This window comes from Neolamprologus brichardi, chromosome 23 (assembly GCF_056152115.1).
Source record: "Neolamprologus brichardi isolate AB-2024 chromosome 23, ASM5615211v1, whole genome shotgun sequence".
NCBI lineage: Eukaryota > Metazoa > Chordata > Actinopteri > Cichliformes > Cichlidae > Neolamprologus > Neolamprologus brichardi.
The window spans coordinates 17,759,369-17,784,344 of NC_142125.1; the positions used below are offsets into that span (position 1 = coordinate 17,759,369).

At 40.7% G+C, this 24,976-nt stretch overlaps 1 protein-coding gene across 1 annotated transcript; it reads left to right on the forward strand.

Moving 5' to 3' along the window:
- The first annotated feature begins 2,021 nt into the window (after nt 1-2,021).
- On the forward strand, nt 2,022-3,431 carry LOC148096046 (uncharacterized). The gene has a single exon (XM_087835832.1). The coding sequence runs from the start codon at nt 2,022-2,024 to the stop codon at nt 3,429-3,431; it is 1,410 nt and encodes a 469-aa protein (XP_087691958.1).
- The last annotated feature ends 21,545 nt before the right edge of the window (nt 3,432-24,976 follow it).

Sequence of the window (24,976 nt, forward strand, 5' to 3'; positions counted from 1 at the left end):
AGCAGCTGCTGAGGCAGTAAAAAAGTGCGCTGACATTGTGTTAGGTCACCAACTAATTATTAAAGTCCCACACGCGGTAACTTCCATTCTGTTGCAAGGCAATCTATCATTCCTGACCCATGCTAGACAATTATCCTACGCTGGAATTCTATTGTCACAATCACATATAAAAATTGAAAAATGCGGATTATTGAATTCTAGTACGCTGCTACCCACACCAGAAGATGGCAATCCACACTGCTGTCTTAAAACTTTAGATGAAGACACCAAACCACGCGCTGACATTCACAGCACGCCACAGCCTGGTTTTACTGACATTTTTGTAGATGGCTCGGCATCCAAAAATAGCTTAGGTCAAAACTGCGTAGGCTATAGTGTCACTTCAGTTGACAAAATAATAGAAGCGAAACCGCTTGCTTCCTCTTACTCTGCACAGTCTGCAGAGCTCACAGCTGTGATTCGCGCGTGCGAGCTTCATGCAAAACAGAGTGTAAATATACACACTGACAGCCAGTATGTTTTCTCTGCAGTACATCATTTTGCTAAAATCTGGCAAAACAGAGGAATGGTCACAAGCACTGGCCAACCTGTACAACATGGCAGTCTTTTGAAAAAAATACTGGAAGTAATAACACTGCCAAAACAATTAGCATTGTGTAAATGTGCTGCTCATCAAAAGGACAATTCAGCAATTACAAAAGGCAATACTTTTGCAGATGCAGCAGCAAAAGCAGCTGCACAGACATCTACCGACGTCATGTTGACTACACGAGGTCCAGAAATACCGTTGGACGTTTTAAAAGATGAACAAAAACAGGCACCACTCGCTGAACAAAAGAAATGGCTAAAACATGGTGCACAATTAAAAGATGGCCTGATGTACTGCAACGGGAAACCTATCCTACCTAAATCCCTACACAAAACAGTGGCACTGGTGACACATGGGGTTACCCATGTGTCAACAGGAGGGATGATACAGATAATTAACACACACTTCTTTACTCTAAATTTTGAAACTTCAGCAAAACTTTTTGTAAGACAATGCATGATCTGCCAAAAACACAATTCACAGGGCAATTTGAGGCCAAAAAGAGGACACTTTCCGGAGCCTCCACATCCATTTCACACAATCCACATGGATTTTATTGAATTAAGTGAAAGTCATGGACCAAAATATGCCTTAGTGATAATTGATGTATTTTCAAACTGGCCAGAAATCTATCCAGTAAAGAAAGCAGATGCAATCTCAGTAGCAAAATGCCTATGTAACCATTTCATCCCAACATATGGCATTCCAACTCTGATAAGATCGGACAATGGAACACACTTTGTAAATGATGTAATCAGCAAAGTCTCTGAAGCATTAGGATTCAGCATAAAGAATCACTGTGCTTATCATCCACAGAGTGCTGGCTTAGTAGAAAGAACTAACGGCACCATAAAACAGAGACTCAGGAAATGTATGGAAGAAACAGGAAGACCATGGCCTGAATGTATTGGCCTAGTGAAAATGTGGATGAGACTAACACAAGGATCTAAGAAACTCACACCATTTGAAATCATTCATGGCAGGCCATTTCCACTGCCCATAACAAGTGAACCTATCACTAAATCTGTAACAGAAACCACGCTGGCAGAGTGGATGACAAAACTGTTAGAAAATAAAGACATTGTTCTGAACAATAAGCTGCCGTATGAATCCTCTCCAGTCTCTTGCAGGTTGAAGCTAGGCGATTGGATCCTGATAAGGGTGCTGCAAAGGAAGAACTGGAGCTCTCCCCGTTGGGAAGGCCCCTACCAGGTGTTATTAACAACACCCACAGCTTGTAAAATCGCAGAAAGACCCTCTTGGATCCACCAGAGCCACTGTAAGAAAGTGAGTGACAATCTAACCTAAGACGCCAGCACCCTGACTCTCAGAGGTGATCTACAGGTGGAGGGAGGGCTGATCGGGTAAATCCCGCCCTCTACTTCTCGCCTGTAGTCTACTCACCAGAGGGGATTTGGTGTGCCAGGTCATCATGAAGCACTTCCTCATCATCATCCCGGCCCTGCTGCTCGCAGCATGGACCCTGATGCACCTAACAGGGGACCCCACGACCGCACTGCACAAGAGAGCATGGTCACATGACAATTCACATTTAACTGACATAACGCAAGATCACATCCACCCATGGATGAACAACGCATGGTACCGGTATGTTCATGACGTCACCAAGGCAGGTAACAAGGACAGTGAATGCTACATCTGTTCCCACATGCCCACAACAGCACAACATGCCACACTGCATGGTAAACCTATGAACATGACTCAAGTAAAATGTGCAGCAAGCTTCGCTAGTATTGGCCATCAATATTCTGGAATTATCCTAAACCACAGCAACCCCCTTGTCATAGGACTCCGCAAAGGCACATGTGACGAGCTGTTTTGGATCAACTTCAATGTCACAAGCAGGAACGCCTCAATGCATTTCCCTGTGTTCTTGGACAACCCAACAAAGTGGAACCATAACACTTGCTACCGACAGACAAACGGAACCAGAGCCCTTGGAACCACCACAAACTGTGAAGGGACAGTTACACACAGAGACGGAGCTCCCGTAAAAAACAACTGTCCGTCTAACGGCACATACTGGGTACAAGGAATGGCCTGGTTATGTGGACAACGCGCATATTTCATACTACCACCTGGCTGGACAGGTACGTGCGCTCCTATATTTATATCAGATCACACCTTTAAGGTCTCTGTGGTAAACAACAGCATGTCCAGCAGAAGGCGAAAGAGAGACACTGATGACATAAAACCACACGACCCTATCTGGGGAAGCGACGTTCCAGATGAATTCAAAATATGGACTACAGGACAGAAAGTTCTCCACGCCCTTTTTCCATGGACAGGGACTGGAAAACATGCTTTAAGAATAGAGACATTAGAATATCGATTTGGACTGTTCTTGAATGCATCCATGAAGATTAATAAAGGCCAAAATGACGAAATAAAAGCAATACGAATAGTGGTGATGCAACACATTTTAGCAGAAAGAGGTGGTTTGTGTGTCCTTTTCAGTAACACTTGCTGTACCTATATACCGGACAATGTGAACTCTGAAAACATGACAAGCGATTTATGTGCACTCGAACAGCTTCAAAAAGCTCAAAACGCTGATTATGTTGTAACATCGTCCACCTGGTTAGATTGGCTGTTCAGAGGTGAGTGGCGACAGAAAATTATTGCTATGCTGATAGTTGTTGGCATTTTTCTTTTACTATTTTGTGTATTTGTTTTATGCATAATCCCATGTATCCGCTCGATGCTTTCCAAAATGATAAGTACATCACTTGCAGTCTATGTCGCAGTGCCAGAAGACGACGTTAACTATGACAATGATGATAGTGATGACTATGATGTAGACTCTGATACAAGTGTTTAAGTTGCCTATAAAAATCAGCAAATGCATTTTATGACGAACTAACTGAAAATACATGTTGTAAGAAGTTATGTTCTGATAAATGATATGATGATTTTTTCCTAACTTGTACTCCACCCATAAGTGTTACGTGAGAGGGCAGTATATAATAAACTCTGAGTGAATGCCTGGCGCGCTTTGCCTGCACGTCCTTGTAATTGACGGGACTAGTCAAGCATTCGCCCATGTACATGTATTAACTCTGAGTCTGTGATTCTTTGCTTCCAGAGGTTTTTCTCCCAACATACATACATTCCGGAATGCAGTAGCTAGCAAGCTGATTAGAGACTGTAACAGCCAATCAGAATATTTGCATCCAAGTCTGTGATTGGTTGGTTTTGTGGCACACTTATAATGGTGTACAGAGAGTTGAGAGTGCATGAAGCAGAGATGTTGTGAGCGTGAACAACACACTGAGAGCAGGTCCGCAGATGTCTGTGAGCACACAGAGCAGAGATCTGATCAAGAGCAAATGCCAACAACTGAGCGAGAGGGGCTGTTACTGTGTGTGCTTATGGATAATAGCAAACACTGAAATACATTTCTTGCACACAACAATGAGTTTTGTTTGGTCAAATTAAACTTTGCTTCGCTCAAAATCATTTTCTCCTCAAAATGCAATATTTGTGCTTGCAAATTTGTTTTATATGCGCTCAGAATAGAGGCACAACAATAACATCATACTGGGTGTGACAGAAACATCTCAAAATACACAGTACATTGCAGTTTGTTGTGTGTGGAGCTACATGGCTGCAGACCAGTCAGGGTGCCCATGCTGACCCCTATCAACTGTTATATTGTGGACAAAACAGGAAAAAGTAGATAAAAAGTAAAAAAAAATAAAAAAAAAAACGTTTCAAAAGAATGAAAGAGAAGAGCACAAAACAAGCACAAGAAATTGTTTCTATGGGTAATATAAGCCACTGGTGCAGGCGCATTTCCTACTGATGGACATTTATTCTGTTTATGTGTTAACTTATGTTCAATCAGTGATTTTAAAAAAGCTAATTGTGTTTGTGTTCAGATATCCCATCTTTAACTGTGAGCGCTGCTGCAAAGCCTATCACAGTGTAAACAGAGCAGGAGCAACCTCTGTGTGATAGTTTGTTTATATTTGATTATTAATGAAAATAAACAGCAGAACTGGATTCAAGTTCAAGGTGAGACTGTTTTGCCTTAGAGAATTTAGCTCAGTCCAGCAGGTGGCAGCATTGCAACACAGATGCACATATTCATGCGCACAAGACAGAAAATTATTTTCAAATTTTAATGCGGTGCACAAAACTGACAGCCTTTGAAACTTGGAGACATTTGAATTGAGTCTTGGGTTCTGTGAGTTCACACTAGTAGGTAAAAATATGGTAACTTAACCTGATTAAGATCTAAAACTAACCTTATATTAAGTTCATTTTTAGGACATGACAAAATGCGGACCAAACTGCTGACATGAATTCTGGTCTATCAAATCCTGTCTCTAAAAGCAGACATGATTTGATGCTTTCTCTTTAAACAACAGATCTTTGTCTGATGTTAAACTGTGAAAATTGTATATAGTTTCTCACAGTTCAATAAAAAATGTGTGAATTACATAATGCAGAATGCAAACAGGATTTTTAAATGCTGAATGTAAAAACTAAATAAGAACACATTCAAGCAGACTGATCCCAGTATAGCACAAGGACCTTTACAAGACTGTTTCTACTAGCATGTGGATGTTGCCCAGAACATTTAATGCAACAACACAGTTGGTTGCGCCAACAAACACAAGTGTACAGATCCTCTAGATAAAGCGATAAACATAAAAGGGCCTAATGAGAAAATAAACCGATTACCACTCACAGAAGACTGCATCCGGTGTATGTTGAGCATCCTTAACTTGCTTGTTGGGTTTGCTAATAGTAGTTTCAGTGCAACAAGAAGCCATTCTTTAGGAAGCATAAAGGTCACTCTTCGAAGATGCCAATTTTCATGTTTTGGGCCGAGAAGGCAGACGGTTTGAAAGAGGAGTGAAAGAGGCCATCTATGTCCACTGTGAACAACCATCCGTGAAAACAGAGGGCAGCTTACGACAACAACTGACTGCCATCTATAATCCAGTGTTGAGATCCCTTCCCAGGTGCGTCAACCCTTACTCACATGTTGCATTTGGTGGCCTTAATAGTTCACATGTTAAGGTGTGGCCAGGTCATACAGTGGTTTCACCTGAAACATCTGGTGGTAATGACACACACCTTTTTCAAACCTTGGCTCATGTGATGAGTCACGTGATTGATAGTATGTCAGTCATCCGCTTAAGAGCCAACTCCCACTCGGGCTTAAATACCTGGGATTCTCCACCATTTGGTTTTAGAACTGAGGACGAGAGGTGAAATGTCTTCAAGGAACTTAAAGAACTCTAGTCACATCCTTTCCAAGCTCCTTAGTATGCATATTAATGGCATTAAAGAAAGCCAACAAGTATGCATTAACTTTCTTTATTGCAATAACATGTATAATGTATAAAAATGCATGCAGGTCTGTACTGCAATAGTTTGTACAACATTCACAGCTAATTACATCTTTGTTCTCAAATGCATAAGTTTTCATATTGAACAATATTTAAACAAATGTAACACTGATACAACATTTATGTGGATTGTTTTGTGTCAAAGAAGAGAAAATTGACCTGAACTTCAGTGTTTTCTCACAGCCAGTTCTTGATTTTTGAGACAAAGACCCAATTCTACTGCAAGATTTTCTGCCATGCTTACCAAATGAATGGAGTTTCAGTTCACTTATCTCAGAGTCTGGTTCTTGATGTTGTCAATCAGCATTGCGACTGGGGGCAAATTTATTTCAGAGCTTGCACCACCTCACATCTCCTTTAGGATACGGCCCAAACTACTTCGAACGCAACATTAAACTTGTAAAATTGTGAAATCATAATTTTTGATGTCTTTATATCAATTTCTAGACAACAAATCTACCGTAGAATTTTTAGACTTAATCTGTACAGTCCCTACAGACACACTGTTACTGTTAATCAGTAATGATTATCGAAGGAGTGAGATGTGATGGAACAACTACTGTACCTCACATGAGCAGACCAGAAGAGTTTGTGTTCATACTATGGAGAGATGAGTCGTTGGAGTGTATAAAGAGTCTGTACTGGGGCTGTCAGCGATTGTTATTGTTGGTATGTGTTGGGCTTTGAGCTGCGGAGCTGCAGCTGAGGTCATTTGATTGAGTGTTACCCTAAAGTGTAAATTCCATGAGCCCAACAGTTGGTTTATTACTAGTGCTGTCAGTGTTAATCTCGTTAAAATGACGAGATGAACGCACAGGGAGATCCGCGTTAACTCGCTAATGGAGATTTGCTGCGTTAATGCGGTTATGGCGTTAACGTCATTTTAACGAGATTAACGCGGATTACACATTCCTCATCGCTGTCGTTTTGGTCACCCACTGCTGTGCTTGGCCCTCGATTGTCCTCAGGGATAGACGAAATTAGGACAGTAATTGTACATTTATTAACTTGTGTTCTTAAGAATTATCTTCTTGATAACACACATACATTGTATTCTTTTTAAGTTATCCCATGTCTTCTGGCCTGCAAGGGGCTGACTTTCCCCTGCAGGATCATCTTCTCCAGAATTGTCCTGATCACACACAAAAATAAGAGGAGAAAGGAAACCATGGCAACTATGTTAATGCCTAAACCCAAAAGTGTTCACAGCAGAAAACAAGAGGAATACCGTCTGGACATCACAGGTTCTGTACAGCATGATGGTTATTGAAACCATACTCATATGAATATGATGTGTAAATTGATTTATTCTTGTACCTCCATGCCACAGTGGCAAAATTCCTCACCCCAGTGGACCGGTGATCATTTTCTCCTCTCATTTTAATAAATTGAGCCGTTTGGTCTTTGTTCCCTAAAACATATCACAAAAAGGTTCATTTGAAAAAATAAAAATTAGGTGTGTGTGAGCAGCAATATGTGAAAAACTGCAGGACCCACCATACAAGCTAGTTTACGGGCAATTTTTAAAAAGATTGTTTTAATTAAAAAATAACCATAAGCAAATGCCCAAAGCCTAACAACACAGCCGCTATGAAAATGTAACTTTTGTACCATCAGATTTTCATATACTTACATTTAAATGTGTATCCCTCTCCCGCATTAACTCCCGCTTTGTCCACGACTGTTATGAGAGAGAAAAAATCTCCTGTATGACCCGCAATGAATCCTGGGATATGGTGGGCCACGAAGGATACACCTGACCCATCCTTCAAATCTGGGGAAAAGAAGAACGCATTTATCTCCACATTTGGAGGACTCTTTGAATTTGGACAGCCTTCGTTGCATCGCTGTGACATCATTGCCTACAAATGCAGCCTTCAAAGCGTGCTACCACTGAATTTGGACACAGCAAGCGTCTCCCTCATAGTTGTACGCATTTCCCCGTGCTCTTCCCCGTGTGCTTAGTTCCTAGAGTTTCCCAGTTTAGTTTTGTACCTTTTCTCTTGTGTCACCAATAAAGCTGCTTTTGAGTTCACATTTTCGCCTCTGTGAAGTGTGTGTTTGGGCTCTCGTCTCCTGCCTGCACACAGCTGCTCATGACAGAACAGGCCCAACATTGTCATTGTTTAATGTTTTTTAGCTGCTCTCAAAAGTCATATTATGGCTTTAATATTTCCAGCTGATAATGAGACCTACTGCATTTTAAATGCATGCCCAAAGGCTTTAAACATCCACTGTGTCTGTAATGACAGTATCAAACTACAGAGCGTTGTTTTTTTGTTTGTTTTTTTTACTAAAATTCAACCTTTCTGGATGAGAATATGGCTGTGTTTTGTACTACCAGCTTTAAAAGAGCACACAGGGTTTGAGTTTGAAATTTCAAACCACTTTATTCATTTGTTTAAATGGAACAATAAAATACTGAGCCTGAGAGGCTCTACCCACTCGCAGGGATCACCTATAAACAGAGGTGTGGACTCAAGTCACATGACTTGGATTCGAGTCATTAATTTTATGACTTTAGACCTGACTTGAAAAAATGTTCTAAGACTTGGACTTTTACACCAATGACTTGGGACCTGTTTACTTGAAAAGACTTGATATCTTACCCCAAATCCAAAATTTTACACACATATTATATAAAAAATGTGCATCATTAATTCATTTCATTAATTCTTACCACACTCCGTATGTATGTGTGCGTGAGCTGTAGCATAGCCAGTCAAATTAACCAGATTTTAAAAAACAAAAACAAAACGCTCAAGCAAAAATGCTCCCAAGAGTAATTTCTTTTGGTAAATAAACTACAAAGTAGTCAATAAAAAAACGTAATGCTATATGCAGAACATGCGAGAATCACAGACGGAACAACTTCCAACTTTGTACGACATTGCATGCAGCTTGTTAGCTCAGAATTGTAAGTGAAGGGTGAGCAAAGGTCTGTTTCAGAAAGTGGGTTCTGTAGCCGAACTCAGGGAAGACATTTTCTTACCGTCTCCTCCCCATCATTAACCCTGTAGATTTAACCCCGCTTAGACTGACAAATATTTATTTTACCATCACATCAAAATTCCAAACCACTTAATTTGCAATTAGTGCATTGTGGTGTTTAACTTTTGCATGGCTTTTATCTGTTACAGACAGGCCAAATGCAATGTCTGGCCCAGTGAAATTTCTTGGTTAAAAAAGTCTGGCCCATCTTAGTGTGTAATTGAGTAGCCTTGCTATACATGGCCTTTTCTTCTGTCATTTATGTCAATACATCACATAAAATATTTTGAGTGCTCAGCTGTTGTTTATTTACAAATGTCAGTTATTCTAAACAGGGATGCTAAACATTGCTTATTAGAACTGTATGCAGTATGGGTTTTGAGAAAAGTGTTTTGATTTGAAATAATTTTTATAATTTTTTTGATTGTCTGAAAACTATGAGGATTTAAGTGTTGATATTTATTTAGGATTAGTAGAAACAACTTAAAGTCAAATGCAATTCATGAATGGCTGTAATGGAATTTCTGACATCAGTTTAATATGCTTACCTCTAGCAGATTTGAAGAACACCAGATGAAAAAGAGGATCACAAATGAACCTCAACCTTCCATATCACAATTTCTGGACACTTGTGCCAGCATGACTCATCCACAGCAGAAAATCATCACAAATGCATTATTAAGGGACTTGATTATTGGTTGCAACCTGTCCCTGTCTATTGTGGAAAACAAGAGTTTTTGGCACTTTCTGACAGTAATTGATGGCAAATACAGTCACAGAAAATTACATCAAAAACAGAGAACCTTGCTGCTGAGAAACCTTCAATGGTAAAAGACAGCGAGGATACAACTGAAACCCAAACTGCAGGCCTTTGACCATTTCAGTGGGTTACACACTGGTGACAGAGTCTGTTAGAAATTTGAAGCTATGTGACAAATACAACATCAAAGATAAACTAGACCATTGTTTCCCAACTTTTTGGAGCCACGGCACATATTTCAAATTTGAAAAAAAACTAAAAATAAATAAATAAAATATTCACACGGAACACTACCAAACAAAAATGTCACAAAAACCATATTGATCATTTTTCCTGTGGACCAGGTATAGCGGAATTGGTTCAGTTTGTCCCCAGTATACCACTTTTGCTTTCTTCTGACACTACTCATGCTAGGGTCTTAACCTGGGTTGGAATTTTTTCCAGGACCCAGGTCAGATTGACTACTTTTCTTTTCAAATATTTATCTTTATCTATTGCGCTGCGTTGTCTCACTCACAGCATGACTATTACATAATTTCTTCTTTATCTTCTTCTGTTTTACTGGCAGTTGGCAGCCCATTTAATTAGAGCAGGTTGTACTGCCCTGTAGTGGAAGAGAATGTAATTATTCTGCCCGGTTGCTTCGAGTACTAATCAGGTGGAACCAGATAATCTTCCATGGCACACCTGATCATTTCTCACAGCACACCTATGTGCCGCAGCACAGCGGTTGGGAAACACTGAACTAGACTATATTATTACTCACAATACTGCCAATATGTGAAAAGCATTCACTGTGTGCTTCCCCACTGAGCAAGGTGAGGAACATGATGATGATGGTGATCACCTTGAGACCCAGAACTCTGGCACAACTTAACCTTGGAAGATCAGGAAACAGTAGTTACTGCTATGGCAAAGAAACAGCACCTGCTGGTTGTGAGAGATGGGTTGTCAGAGACCAAAGTGGCATCTACTTCTCTTTCAAAGTTATCTAAACTCAGCTCTCTACTGCACACAAGCACAAGATTCAAAGATGTGTTTGAAGCTGAATTTGGTGAACAGAAAGCGATCCCTGCTGCTGTAATCACAAGATGGAATTCAACACTCAGACAAGTAAAGACAGTTGTCCAATGTGAAAACTTAAAACTCTTTGCTGTTCTTGAAATGGCTGGGCACAGGGAGTTATTATTCACAGCACGACAGTGGGATCTGTTGAAGGAGATGGTGGATATCTTGAAGCCTTTCAGAGAAGCAACAGATTTGACACAAGGTAAGAAAATCATCACGATCAGTGCTGTTGTTCCATCCGTGCTGTCCCTCAATCACCACCTTGAGAAATGGAAGCCTCATGTACATTTCCTGAATGGTCTGTTCAGGAGTCTCCAAGCTTTGAACAAAAGATTTCTTGGAATCTTTATCAGTGTGCGAATGGCTAGAGCAGAAGATGGGATCACTGCTCCTTTTTCAGATCCATTGTACCTCAAAGCAGCTGCTTTGGAGCCGGCATTTTCTCTGTTGTGGGTGGAACACCATGTGTTGGGCAATTGTGACATTAAGACAGAGATGACACAAAGTTAAAGTTAAAGACTGAAGTTATTGTATATTTTTTCTGTATTTTTTTGTCTAAAATTGTAATAAGGGCTGTTTTGTTAATATTTTATTATATCTTTTCATGGGACAACATTGAAGATATGACACTTTATATAAAATGTAAAGTAGTCAGTGTACAACTTGTATAACAGTATAAATTTGCTGTCACCTCAGAATAACTTAACATACATCCGAGTTACAAGTCTAAACCACTGGCAACAAAAGTGAGTACACCCCTAGGTGAAAATGTCCAAACAGTGCCCAAAGTGTCCATTATTTTCCAACACTGCCTTAATTCTCTTGGGCATGGAGTTCACTAGAGCTTCAGAGGGTGCCACTGGAATTCTCTTCCATTCCTTCATGATGACATCATAGAGCTGGTGGATGTTAGAGACTTTTTGCTCTTCCACCTTCAATTTGAGGATGCCCCACAGATGCTCAATAGGGTTTAAGTCTGGAGACATGATTTGGCAGTCAAGTACCTTTACCCTCAGTTTGTTTAGCAAGGAATGGTCTTTTTGGAGGTGTGTTTGGGATTGTTATCATGTTGGAACAATGTCCTGCGGCCCAGTTTCCGAAGGGAGGTGATCATGCTCTGCTTGAGTATGTCACAGTACAAGTTGGCATTCATGGTTACCTCAAGTAACTGTAGCTCCCTAGTATCAGCAGCAGTCATGCAAACAACGCCATTCCACCACCATGTTTGACTATCTTTGTACCCTATGTTTTACCTGATGGGTACAATGTTGCTGTTGAGGGGTTACTGCTGCTCCTGCTGCTGATAGTGCTGGAGGGCAGGGCTGTGTTGAACTAGGCTCTGCCTGTGACTCACTCTTTGTCTCTCTTTCTACTTCGGTCTCCTCATCTGAGCTATCATTCTCCACTTGCTGTCCAATTCAGAAAAACGCCCAATTTGCTATTGCATCAATCTATTATTTAATTATCCACACTTAACAACTCTTGCAACTAATCCATAATAAAGCAATGATAGAAACATGTTATAGAACTATAACACTGCAATTGTGTTTATTATTGTTTTTATACTTGAATAAGTCTGCAATGCAACAACTGGTACGTGTGTTATTGTTACCTGTGCTCTTTTTAATCCAGATGGGGAGGGATCCACTGCCTTTAGCAGCCTCACATAGCTCCTTTTGTCACCGTTTCCTCCTCATGTCCTTACAGGGCATGTCTGGACAATGTTATATCATGAGTAATAATAAAATAAAATCTGTACACATAAAACACAAACACACACACACACACACAGAGTGACATTTTATACCTTTTCCAGAATACTGTCTCAGAAGGGTATGTGCATGATTGAGCTTTGTGCTTCATTCTCTGTCTGTGATTTAACTTCAGTGTTTTCTATAACTTATTCTCTTATAACACCTCCAAGAAGTAATGATGCTGCACTCATACATTTGTGTGGCAGCAGGAGGTGGGGACGGAATAAATACTTTTCACAATTTAACAGCCAACGCCACCCTGGGAATTTCACCCAGAGAGTACTGGATCAAGATGATACTAATCACCAGGAAGGCACTTAGGTTCGTTATACTCAATACAGAGACGTGGTTCAATGATAAAACAGGCTGACAATTTATTAATAATTATTTAAAACAGCATATAAAAGCACAAGCATACATATCAATATACAAATATTCTAAAAAGTATTCAGAGCCGGGGGTTACCAGTGGAGGGACAGGAATGCCACACACAGAAACAATTCAAAAAACCGGAAAACTCACCGATACACAAGTGCAGCACACTGTCACAGGCTCACACTAATGAACTAAAAACACAGGTGTGTAATACTCAAAGGATCCCACCACCAAGGCACCCCAGTCTCCTCCACGTCGGGCCCTCCGCATCTGAATAAAAGAAACAAAGAAAATTATAATATATTCCAAAAAAAGAGATCCAGACATACAAACTAAATAAAACCTTAAATCTGGAGCGGATGTACTCACCGTATTATTCCAAATTGCCGTCCGCCCGACTATTCTAATTTAATCATTAAGTCAGTCAACATGCACGCCAGCGGACTCCCGTAGCCGGCATGTATGTAGCCGCTGTCCACGCCGCTGTCCATTCTTAAGAGGCTGGCAGCAGCAGGGAAAAAGAACCCTTGCAAATGGAAACAGACGGGGAAAGGCAAAGCAGCAGTACGTCTGTTAGCGTAGCGTAGAAAAGCTGTAGCGACCCTGCTGTAAAGCTACTGGACGCCCACTAAGGCCCACACCTCCAGTTAAACGGTGTCACTCGATTTATTAACAGAGTGGCTCATAGGTATGAGGTGCCGTAAGGGACATTATTACTGAAACGCTCTCACACACACTACTGAAACGCTCTCACACACACTACTGAAACGCTCTCACACACACTACTGAAACGCTCTCACACACACTACTGAAATTTTAGCTCTCACACACACTACTGAAACGCTCTCACACACACTACTGAAACGCTCTCACACACACAACTGAAACGCTCTCACACACACTACTGAAATTTTAGCTCTCACACACACTACTGAAACGCTCTCACACACACAACTGAAACGCTCTCACACACACAACTGAAACGCTCTCACACACACTACTGAAATTTTAGCTCTCACACACACTACTGAAATTTTAGCTCTCACACACACTACTGAAACGCTCTCACACACACTACTGAAACGCTCTCACACACACTACTGAAACGCTCTCACACACACTACTGAAATTTTAGCTCTCACACACACAACTGAAACGCTCTCACACACACTACTGAAATTTTAGCTCTCACACACACTACTGAAACGCTCTCACACACACAACTGAAACGCTCTCACACACACTACTGAAATTTTAGCTCTCACACACACTACTGAAATTTTAGCTCTCACACACACTACTGAAACGCTCTCACACATACTACTGAAACGCTCTCACACACACTACTGAAATTTTAGCTCTCACACACACTACTGAAATTTTAGCTCTCACACACACTACTGAAACGCTCTCACACACACAACTGAAAAACCAAGGCATTTCAGTTGAACAGGAAGGCGTTTCAGTTGAACAGGAAGGCGTTTCAGTTGAACAGGAAGGCATTTCAGTTGAACAGGAAGGCGTTTCAGTTGAACAGGAAGGCATTTCAGTTAAACAGGAAGGCGTTTCAGTTGAACAGGAAGGCATTTCAGTTAAACAGGAAGGCGTTTCAGTTGAACAGGAAGGCATTTCAGTTGAACAGGAAGGCGTTTCAGTTGAACAGGAAGGCATTTCAGTTAAACAGGAAGGCATTTCAGTTAAACAGGAAGGCGTTTCAGTTGAACAGGAAGGCATTTCAGTTGAACAGGAAGTTAATTCTTGACAAAGAAACTGAAGGAAAAAGTGGTAGATTTCAAACAAACCACTACACAGATGTCTACTCAGCAACCTGCTAGTTAGGGGTGGGTTTTTATAATCGATTTATCAATTAAAATCGATTCTGGCTTGGATAACGTGAAATCGATTCATTAAAATCCTGAATCGATTTTTTAATATAAATTAATTTTGCCCGAAATGCCAGAATCTCAGGTGAAACCTCACAAAATTTCAACAACCACCAAACAGCTAAAACAGTAAATGAGAGCAGGAACAAGGATTCTGCACAAAGACGTAAACACACAGCGCGGACCGCGGATCAGAATCAATGGGATGTCGCCTTTCTCACCCGATGGCAAGGACACCGTCGGGGCTGAAAGCCAACAGCTGGCTGATTCTGATCTGTCGGCGGTCCGCGCTTTGTTTTCACGCCGTTTTTGCCTGATTCTAAAGCTGTTAGTTTGATCTCTCTCCAAACAATATTGACTGAACCAGCAGCAAAAGAAGATCCAAACTGCGCTTCACATAAACATCGTCATGAATTCCCTCTGACGTTTAATGTTTTGCTTCCACCACGATAAAATCACACGTCATGCACAGCTCTCTCTTTCTCTCTCTCTCTGTACTTCAAGAACAGTTTCCCGTCTAAAAATCTGTTTTCTGCATTATTCGCTTGCTTGTTACGCACAAGTCTACTGTTGTTTACAGCGCTGTCGGCCGCTGTTTTTTTTTTCGTTTTACATACTTCCTAAAAGAAAATCTTATTTCTGCAGTTCAATACTGAACAAATTTAAACATTTAAAAATTATGCAAAATGCAAAACGCTTAGCCGTGTCTCTAATAAAACCGCTGGAACGTGAGAGGTAACGTTCATATGTTGATTAATGGTTTTGTTTCGTTTTTGATGTACTGCAGAATATTTTTTATAAAATCCCAGGCCAGGAAAAATCACCTTCATGTTTTTCTGTGTTTTATCTTCAGCTACTTTTACACAAAGGCATCTGCTGTGAGGCTTACACCTTTGATAAAGTCTTGCGTGTGTCAGCTTCCTTTTTTTAGATACAAAAATATGTAAATGTACTGATCTGAATTATAATATTGCTGACTGTCAAAATTTCCCAGAATCAAATTGAATTGAATTGAATCGAATCGAATTGAATCGAATCGTGGAACGATAAGTTAGACAGCTTAGTCTTAGTGAGACAGCTGTATTACTTAAAAATATATTAGCCTCAGCATAAGTCAAAATTTAGAATAGCAGGAGACGGGCATTATCCTGGTTATTTTTTTTTTTTTTGGCATATGTGCTTTTTGTCTTTTTTAGCAAAGAAAAAAATATCTTAAAATCATCAATAAAACCAGGGAGAGAAGGCTTAGCGTTCCCCCATTTAACACAATGGATATGATATTTACTCAAACGTATGATGATGTTAATAATGTCTGATACACCCAATGCTAGATGATCCATATAAAAAAAATTATGATGTAATTCAAATAGTGGCACATCATTAATATTTAGGGAAATCCAATTTTTTAAGTTGCACCAAATACATTGTGTGATAGGGCATAGAAAAAAAAAAAGATGTTCTAGGGTTTCATTTTCATCAGTACAAAAAGAACACTGATCCACCTCAAAGCCAAATCTCTTTTTTTAGAAATTCTGCCACAGGATTAATTTTTTTTAAAGTGTGTTTCTTTAACTTTAGGTAGAATAGGCTATTTCATAAATTTTTAGTATGCTTTATCCAGTGTATATGAAATAACTAAATTAGAACCATGCAATGTAACCATTCTGTTGTAACTATGAAATATTTTTGTCTTTGAAGAAACTACTAACAAATTTCTTATTGCATTTTTATCAAACAGCTGACATTGCCCTAGCAATAAATTTGGGAGCACTGATGAGAAATTATTGTATATCATAAAAATTTTAATCAAATGAAGCAGAGGCAGTGGGACCAGTTCACAAAATTTGTTATATTCTCTTTGAGAACAGTTTAGACAATATTTTTCTGAAAAGTCTGGGTAACTTAGAATTACACCGTTATCATCCAACAAATCTGTTATGAATATAATCTTTTTGTTCAAATCAGTCACTCTTGAAAATTGATTTTTGATTAAGTGTTATTACCCTATTATTCCATAAGGTTGAATTATGGGGAGAAGTTGTGGGTAAATCTCATTTTCCCAAAAATGCACAGTCTGTTTTGGAAAGTTTGATATCTTTATGGGGATTTTATTTACCGCAAAATCACATTTCAAAATAAAGTCTAATCCTGTATACTATTTTATTAAACAAGGATCATAGGATGTGGAGCTAAGTAGAGTCTGGCTGTGACAGACAAGATTTTAACCATTTAATTCTAAGGGTGCTATCCATAAATTCTAATTCTGGAGTTTTGATACCACCTTTATTGTATTCCTTCACAAGCTGATATCTTTATATGTAATGGGTTTTATTCGTCCACAAAAATTCGAAAATAACTGTGTTAGCCTTATTAATGCTTTTAGAGGAGATATATAGAGAGTGACAAGGATAAATCAATTTGGAGATGCCTTCAGCTTTAGATAGGATGTTTCTGCCAAAAAAAGCGAGGTCTCTGCTTAACCAGTGGCTAAGTGATTTCTTCATCTCGATGATACAGTTAGAAATATTGGTGTCTTTTCTGCTAATTGGGTTTTTTAGATATTATCAGCCCTATATATTTAACTTTAGATTCAACTCTAACCAAAGCTATTGAGGAGTCAGAGCTTGTATGAATCGGGAGAAGTTCACATTTTTTGATACTGAGAGATAAACGAGAAGCTTTAGTTTTCTCTACCATGTATTTATCTTTCAAAAACATAGATGTATCATCTGTGAATTGACTTATTTTGAAGTCTTTATTAAAAATTGATATTCCTTGTATGTCGTTAGAATTTTTGATTAATAGTGTTAACAACTGAGTTGCCAATATAAAAAGCTTAGGGGAAACAGGACATAATTGCCAAATTCCCTGTTGCACCTTGAATCCATTCCTTGATTCAAGGAAGCTAAAATATTGTTAAGTAATGCGGCTGCTTCACTTAGGCTACAAGCACAGCCGTCCCCAACCCCCAGGTCCTGGACCAGTACCGGTCTGTGAGTCGTTTGGTACCGGGTCGCAAGAGTTGAGGCTTGAGTTTGAAATTCATGGTTTTCATGGTATTTATCTTTTTTTTTTATTTTTATATTGTTTACGTGGCACAAAAAAGGTTGTGAACTGCTGTACTAGCAGGTTGCTGAGTAGACATCCTTGTAGTGTTTTGAAATATACCACTTTTTCCATCAGTTTCCTTGTCAGGAAACAACTTCCTGTTCAGCGGAAATGCCTCTGGTTTCAGTGGAGTGCGTGAGTGCATTTCAGTAGTGTGTGTGAGAGCGTTTCAGTAGTGTGTGTGAGAGCTAAAATTTCAGTAGTGTGTGTGAGAGCGTTTCAGTAGTGTGTGTGAGAGCTAAAATTTCAGTAGTGTGTGTGAGAGCGTTTCAGTAGTGTGTGTGAGAGCTAAAATTTCAGTAGTGTGTGTGAGAGCGTTTCAGTAGTGTGTGTGAGAGCGTTTCAGTAGTGTGTGTGAGAGCTAAAATTTCAGTTGTGTGTGTGAGAGCGTTTCAGTAGTGTGTGTGAGAGCGTTTCAGTAGTGTGTGTGAGAGCTAAAATTTCAGTTGTGTGTGTGAGAGTGTTTCAGTAGTGTGTGTGAGAGTGTTTCAGTAGTGTGTGTGAGAGCGTTTCAGTAGTGTGTGTGAGAGCGTTTCAGTAGTGTGTGTGAAAGCTAAAATTTCAGTTGTGCGTGTGAGAGCGTTTCAGTAGTGTGTGTGAGAGCGTTTCAGTTGTGTGTGTGAGAGCGTTTCAGTTGTGTGTGTGAGAGCGTTTCAGTAGTGTGTGTGAGAGCTAAAATTTCAGTAGTGTGTGTGAGAGCTAAAATTTCAGTAGTGTGTGTGAGAGCGTTTCAGTAGTGTGTGTGAGAGCGTTTCAGTAGTGTGTGTGAGAGTGTTTCAGTAGTGTGTGTGAGAGCGTTTCAGTTGTGTGTGTGAGAGCGTTTCAGTTGTGTGTGTGAGAGCGTTTCAGTAGTGTGTGTGAGAGCTAAAATTTCAGTAGTGTGTGTGAGAGCTAAAATTTCAGTAGTGTGTGTGAGAGCGTTTCAGTAGTGTGTGTGAGAGCGTTTCAGTAGTGTGTGTGAGAGTGTTTCAGTAGTGTGTGTGAGAGCGTTTCAGTAGTGTGTGTGAGAGCGTTTCAGTAGTGTGTGTGAGAGCTAAAATTTCAGTTGTGTGTGTGAGAGCGTTTCAGTAGTGTGTGTGAGAGCGTTTCAGTAGTGTGTGTGAGAGCGTTTCAGTTGTGTGTGTGAGAGCGTTTCAGTAGTGTGTGTGAAAGCTAAAATTTCAGTTGTGCGTGTGAGAGCGTTTCAGTTGTGTGTGTGAGAGCGTTTCAGTAGTGTGTGTGAGAGCTAAAATTTCAGTAGTGTGTGTGAGAGCTAAAATTTCAGTAGTGTGTGTGAGAGCGTTTCAGTAGTGTGTGTGAGAGTGTTTCAGTAGTGTGTGTGAGAGCGTTTCAGTAGTGTGTGTGAGAGCGTTTCAGTAGTGTGTGTGAGAGTGTTTCAGTAGTGTGTGTGAGAGCGTTTCAGTAGTGTGTGTGAGAGCGTTTCAGTAGTGTGTGTGAGAGCTAAAATTTCAGTTGTGTGTGTGAGAGCGTTTCAGTAGTGTGTGTGAGAGCGTTTCAGTAGTGTGTGTGAGAGCTAAAATTTCAGTTGTGTGTGTGAGAGCGTTTCAGTAGTGTGTGTGAGAGCGTTTCAGTAGTGTGTGTGAAAGCTAAAATTTCAGTTGTGCGTGTGAGAGCGTTTCAGTAGTGTGTGTGAGAGCGTTTCAGTTGTGTGTGTGAGAGCGTTTCAGTTGTGTGTGTGAGAACGTTTCAGTAGTGTGTGTGAGAGCTAAAATTTCAGTAGTGTGTGTGAGAGCTAAAATTTCAGTAGTGTGTGTGAGAGCTAAAATTTCAGTTGTGTGTGTGAGAGCGTTTCAGTAGTGTGTGTGAGAGCGTTTCAGTAGTGTGTGTGAGAGCGTTTCAGTAGTGTGTGTGAGAGCTAAAATTTCAGTAGTGTGTGTGAGAGCGTTTCAGTAGTGTGTGTGAGAGCGTTTCAGTAGTGTGTGTGAGAGCGTTTCAGTAATAATGTCCCTTACGGCACCTCATACATAGGAGGCTTCTGCAGCTACAACCTTTAAACAACATTGGTTTATCACCGAGTGAAATAATGTACACATGCGCCAAATCAACACATACCAGCCACGATGGGGGCTTCAGGAAGGGAATCCACGGGTGATCTCTGTAACATGAACAACAATCAACACGAGTACTGCCAATTCAGGCTGAGGCAGCACTGGAAGTCAGGTGACCGAAAGGAGATAACAACAGGTTCGCGATCCGGGGATGCTCAGATGGCCGCTACTATTTATACTAGCGCCCCCCTAATGCACCTGACTAAAAGTGGGATCAACCAGAACATATAATATTCATCCTGCATTTAGGAAATCACAGCAAAAGTGGAATCCATCTTTGAACACACTTGACATATCATGTTTTTGTCAAGTCATTTTAGGCTAAATTACATAACATGTTTACTGTACATAAGAGTGACAATTAAGTTAGTAAAGAATGATGAGTACTCTAACATGCTGTTATACTAATGTAGCCAGGCAACCGAGTAAACTCACAGACTAGTGAATAATCATTGTTAATGTTGAGATGAAGCTTTCTTTCGTCACATACAAACACACAAAGGGAAATAAACTAATTTGGTTGAATAATAAACCAAAGTTAATGGAGAAAAAAACATGTCTACCGTATACAGTGACACTGAGGCATGGACGGATTTGAATCATGTGAGCTTAACATTCAAACTGGCTTATGCGGTCTTTAAGTCTGACATCATTAGCTGTTTCCAAGTCCAAACTCCACTTCATGTCCCAAAGTCAAATGAACACTGTGGCATCGCTGAGAGTTAAAAACTGTCTAAATCCTTTCATCTTTAATAAAATGATCAGTGTGGCTGCTCTACCAGGTGCAAGAATTAAGTTTGAAATCCAGGAGTTCATGAGAACAGAATTTATGAAATTTTATAAGTTAGAAACTTATAAATTTCTAAAAGTTAAAAGTTTTAGAGTTAGAAGTTAGCAGGAAGTTAGCTCACTAGTTTCCACCTCAACATAATATACCATGTTCTGACTGAGGGATTTCTGAAAAAATTCAAAAATACAGCTCTGCTATCACTTCCAGCATAAATGAAGACAGAAAACTAAACAGTAGCGATGTCTGTAGGGTTAATGAAGTTGGGTTAGCTGGTATATAATGATGTGCTACGTGGTGGCTTGCTACACCACGTAGCAAGTCAGGTTTCACCACTGAATAAGAAAAGTAAGAAAGAAAAGATGAGGAGTTAAAAATGTGGCCTCCACCTGTAAAACCTTTTGTCTGGCAGGCAGACCGTGGGGATATGAGAAATGAGGACCCAAAACGCAGACTCTGCGATGCAAACAGTGCTCTTTATTTACAGTGAAAAGCTGTAAACACAATAACTCCCCGTTGTTCCCTTGAACCCCGTGTGTGTGCTTCCCTCCGACGTCTGTGCTCGTGCTCGTGCTCCCCGCTGTTGTGTTTCCGCACCCCCGTGCGTGCTGCCTTTCTGGACCACTCTTCCTCCTGCAGAAAAACCATAGAAGCAGCCGTCAACACTAACTCTGGCGGGCATACACGAACAGCACTGACATATGCTGAGACACACTAACTTGGTAGGATACTCAATGAACCCGCGCCGGTGGGAGCTCCAACACTCTCCTAAGTAGCTCCCCCGACGAGCCCTGATCGCCAACAGGTGTGTGGCAGGAACGTCAGGTGTGGCCAGTCCTTCTGCCGGGCCACACCCATTAGGCCCGCATGTGGCTGTTCTCCATCCTCCAGCCACACATGTACACACCCACACCCTGCCTCTACATCTAGTGAGTGGAACACAGAACACAGCACAGTGCAGAACAACACACATCCCTAAATAACAACAACAATAACAACAATACTAATAATACCAATAATGGTCCATCCTGCTCACGGACCCCCGAGTTCACCAGAGCCGTGACACCTTTCCTGTTTTTTGGGGTTGTCTCATTGTTGCCCCTCTAGTGCACTTGTTGTTAAATTCATTAACACCAAAGCAGCTGAAACTGATTAATAATCTCCTCTGCTACTTAACTGACCAGATCAGTATCACCTAAGTTTAAATGACTTGGTCCTATACTTTCTTTTGAGCAGTATATAAGCTAAGGTAAACCTATTACATTAATGAGGCAGTTAAAGGTTGTGAGCCTTGAATGGACAAAGTGCGAGATGTCCTGCTAATTGTGGTTTACTAACTTTACCTTTACTTGAAGCTGCTGTAATCACTGGTATTTCCATGAAATAGCTTCAAATAAAGGCAAAGTTAGTAAACCACAATTAGCAGGACGTCCCGCACTTTTTCCAGGATTACAACCTTTATATATATATGTATATATATATATATATATATATATATATATATATATATATATATATATATAAAAAACACCCAGCACGCCCCTGCGGGTGGTTTATCCTTCAAGCTCGGGTCCTCTACCAGAGGTCTGGGAGCTTGAGGGTCCTGCGCAGTATCTTAGCTGTTCCCAGGACTGCGCTCTTCTGGACAGAGATCTCCGATGTTATTCCTGGGATCTGCTGGAGCCACTCGCCTAGCTTGGGAGTCACCGCACCTAGTGCTCCGATTACCACGGGGACCACCGTTACCTTCACCCTCCACATCTTCTCGAGCTCTTCTCTGAGCCCTTGGTATTTCTCCAGCTTCTCGTGTTCCTTCTTCCTGATATTGCTGTCATTCGGAACCGCTACATCGATCACTACAGCCGTCTTCTTCTGTTTGTCTGCTACCACTATGTCCGGTTGGTTAGCCACCACCATTTTGTCCGTCTGTATCTGGAAGTCCCACAGGATCTTAGCTCAGTCATTCTCCACCACCCTTGGGGGCATTTCCCATTTTGACCTCGGGACTTCCAGGTTATACTCGGCACAGATGTTCCTTTACACTATGCCGGCCACTTGGTTATGGCGTTCCATGTATGCCTTGCCTGCTAGGATCTCTTTAATCTGCACATACAAATTTAACAGTTTTCTTAAAGTTCTTTATTTAAAAAATATGACGGCTGAGATTGGGCTAAGATAAGTTTTTTTTTTTACGCAAGTAACCCCGGCGAAAGGGGCTACATGAATAGGATGAGGGACCTATGGATATATATCTATATATCTATATCTATATATATATATATATATATATATATATATATATATATATTAGGGGTGCAACGATACTCGTATCGATATTGAACCGTTCGATACAGTGCTTTCGGTTCGGTACGCATATGTATCGAACAATACAAAATTTTTAATTTATTTTATCAACTTTCCTTCGACGGTGCTGTCTGTGTTGAGCGCTCAGTGGATCTGCGCTCGACAGTGCAGCCTAGGCGGAGTAGTTGAACACAGATTCACTGAGCGCAGGGCAAGCTAGCGAGACAGAACTTAAGCTTATTGCAACATGGCAAATTGAACCTCCCCCACCCTCATTCAGATCTGGCGTTTGGAACTATTTTGGTTTTCATGTGAAGTATGACCCTGAAGGTAAGCGCGTCATGGACTAAAGTAAAACAGTATGTTGGATGTGCCACGCAATGCTAAATTACATGGGTGGGAACTAGTGTGTTAGCACAGTTAGCTCGTTAACGTGTTGGCCGTTCAGCCCCAGGCATGGGGCAATCCGCGGTAGCTCGTTGACGGAGATTTGCCGTGTTGTGGCGTTAACGTCATTTCAACGAGATTTACGCTGACAGCACTAGTGGGAACACGACGAATATGACTGCACATTTACTCCGACATCATCCTAGTGCAAAGACAAGTGGAAGCAGACAAAAACAACAAGCACGCATGCTACAGCTGTTAGCACATGATTCTCCTTATGGGGACCTGATATGTTTAATATGCTGCTGAGAATATAGCCCAGAAGAAGCGTATAGTATAGCTTTTATTTTGGAAAGAGCCAATTCTCTGTAATAAACTCTCTTTTCCAAAGATGAGTGATTCCTCAATCAGATACATGGCTCGCAAAATCGCTAGCCCGACATCCCGGGGCTTTTTTCCAGTCGGGCTACCAAAATCTATCTCTGCCCTGCCCGTCGGCCTATCGTAGGAAGGAAAAATATATGTCAATGCTTTTGCATTCTTTCGGAAATGTAGCTGGGTAATTATGTCATTGGCATCGGTGAGCCACTGTCAATATGTGACATATTGAAATCGCGTTTGAATTTGCGCTTGTTTTTTGCTTTCACTTTGCAATCGCACGAACTGTGTATAGAGAGTGACAGCACTGATTGGTGAGTGATGATAATTTGCGCATCAATTCCTCTGACATCGTCTTATCAATCGTTAGCTTACTATGCAAACATGACAAGTGAAATCTCCAGCAGCTTAAACGTGAGAGGTCGCGTTTAAGCGCACTCGCGCTTAAACGCTGAGCGTTATGTGAGTGCGTGTGTAAAAGCAGCAGGATATATATTTTAGTTCTGCTGAGCCAAATAAGACAGGTCAGGGTGAAGAAGTGACAGCCAAAGAAAAGCTTACCACAAAACGGAAAAGTTATGACAAATCAGAATATAAGGCAAAAAGAAAGTGCAGCTTTATGGTTTCATGGACAAACGAATTTCTGTGGCTGCAATATGACGAGCTAAATAACCAGGGCTGCACATAAGTGGTCCGCAGGTGCGCATTTGCTGTCAAAATAAAAAACGCACACAAGATAAGAAGTTGCAACGCGTGTTTGCGTACATAAGATTTTCAGGAGGACAGACATTTGTTTAGAACTCTTAAAGATGTCAAAGAAGCTCCTTTAAGCAATTACTGTGATGTGATAAGTAATATATATATAAGATAAGTAATATATATATAGGCGGCATGGTGGTTAGCACTGTTGCCGCACAGCAAGAAGGTCCTGAGTTCAATTCCAACATCAGGTCGGGGTCTTTCTGTGTGGAGTTTGCATGTTCTCCCCGTGTTTGTGTGGGTTCCCTCCGGGTACTCCGGCTTCCTCCCACTGTCCAAAGACATGCAGCTTGTGGGGATAGGTTAATAGAAAAATCCAAATTGCCATTAGGTGTGAATGTGAGCGTGAATGGTTGTCTGTCCCTGTGTGTTGGCCCTGCGACAGACTGGCTGGGTGTACC

Bases quoted from the DNA above. Each gene is read 5' to 3' on its own strand.
- LOC148096046 (XM_087835832.1), top strand. From the start codon at position 2,022: ATGAAGCACTTCCTCATCATCATCCCGGCCCTGCTGCTCGCAGCATGG.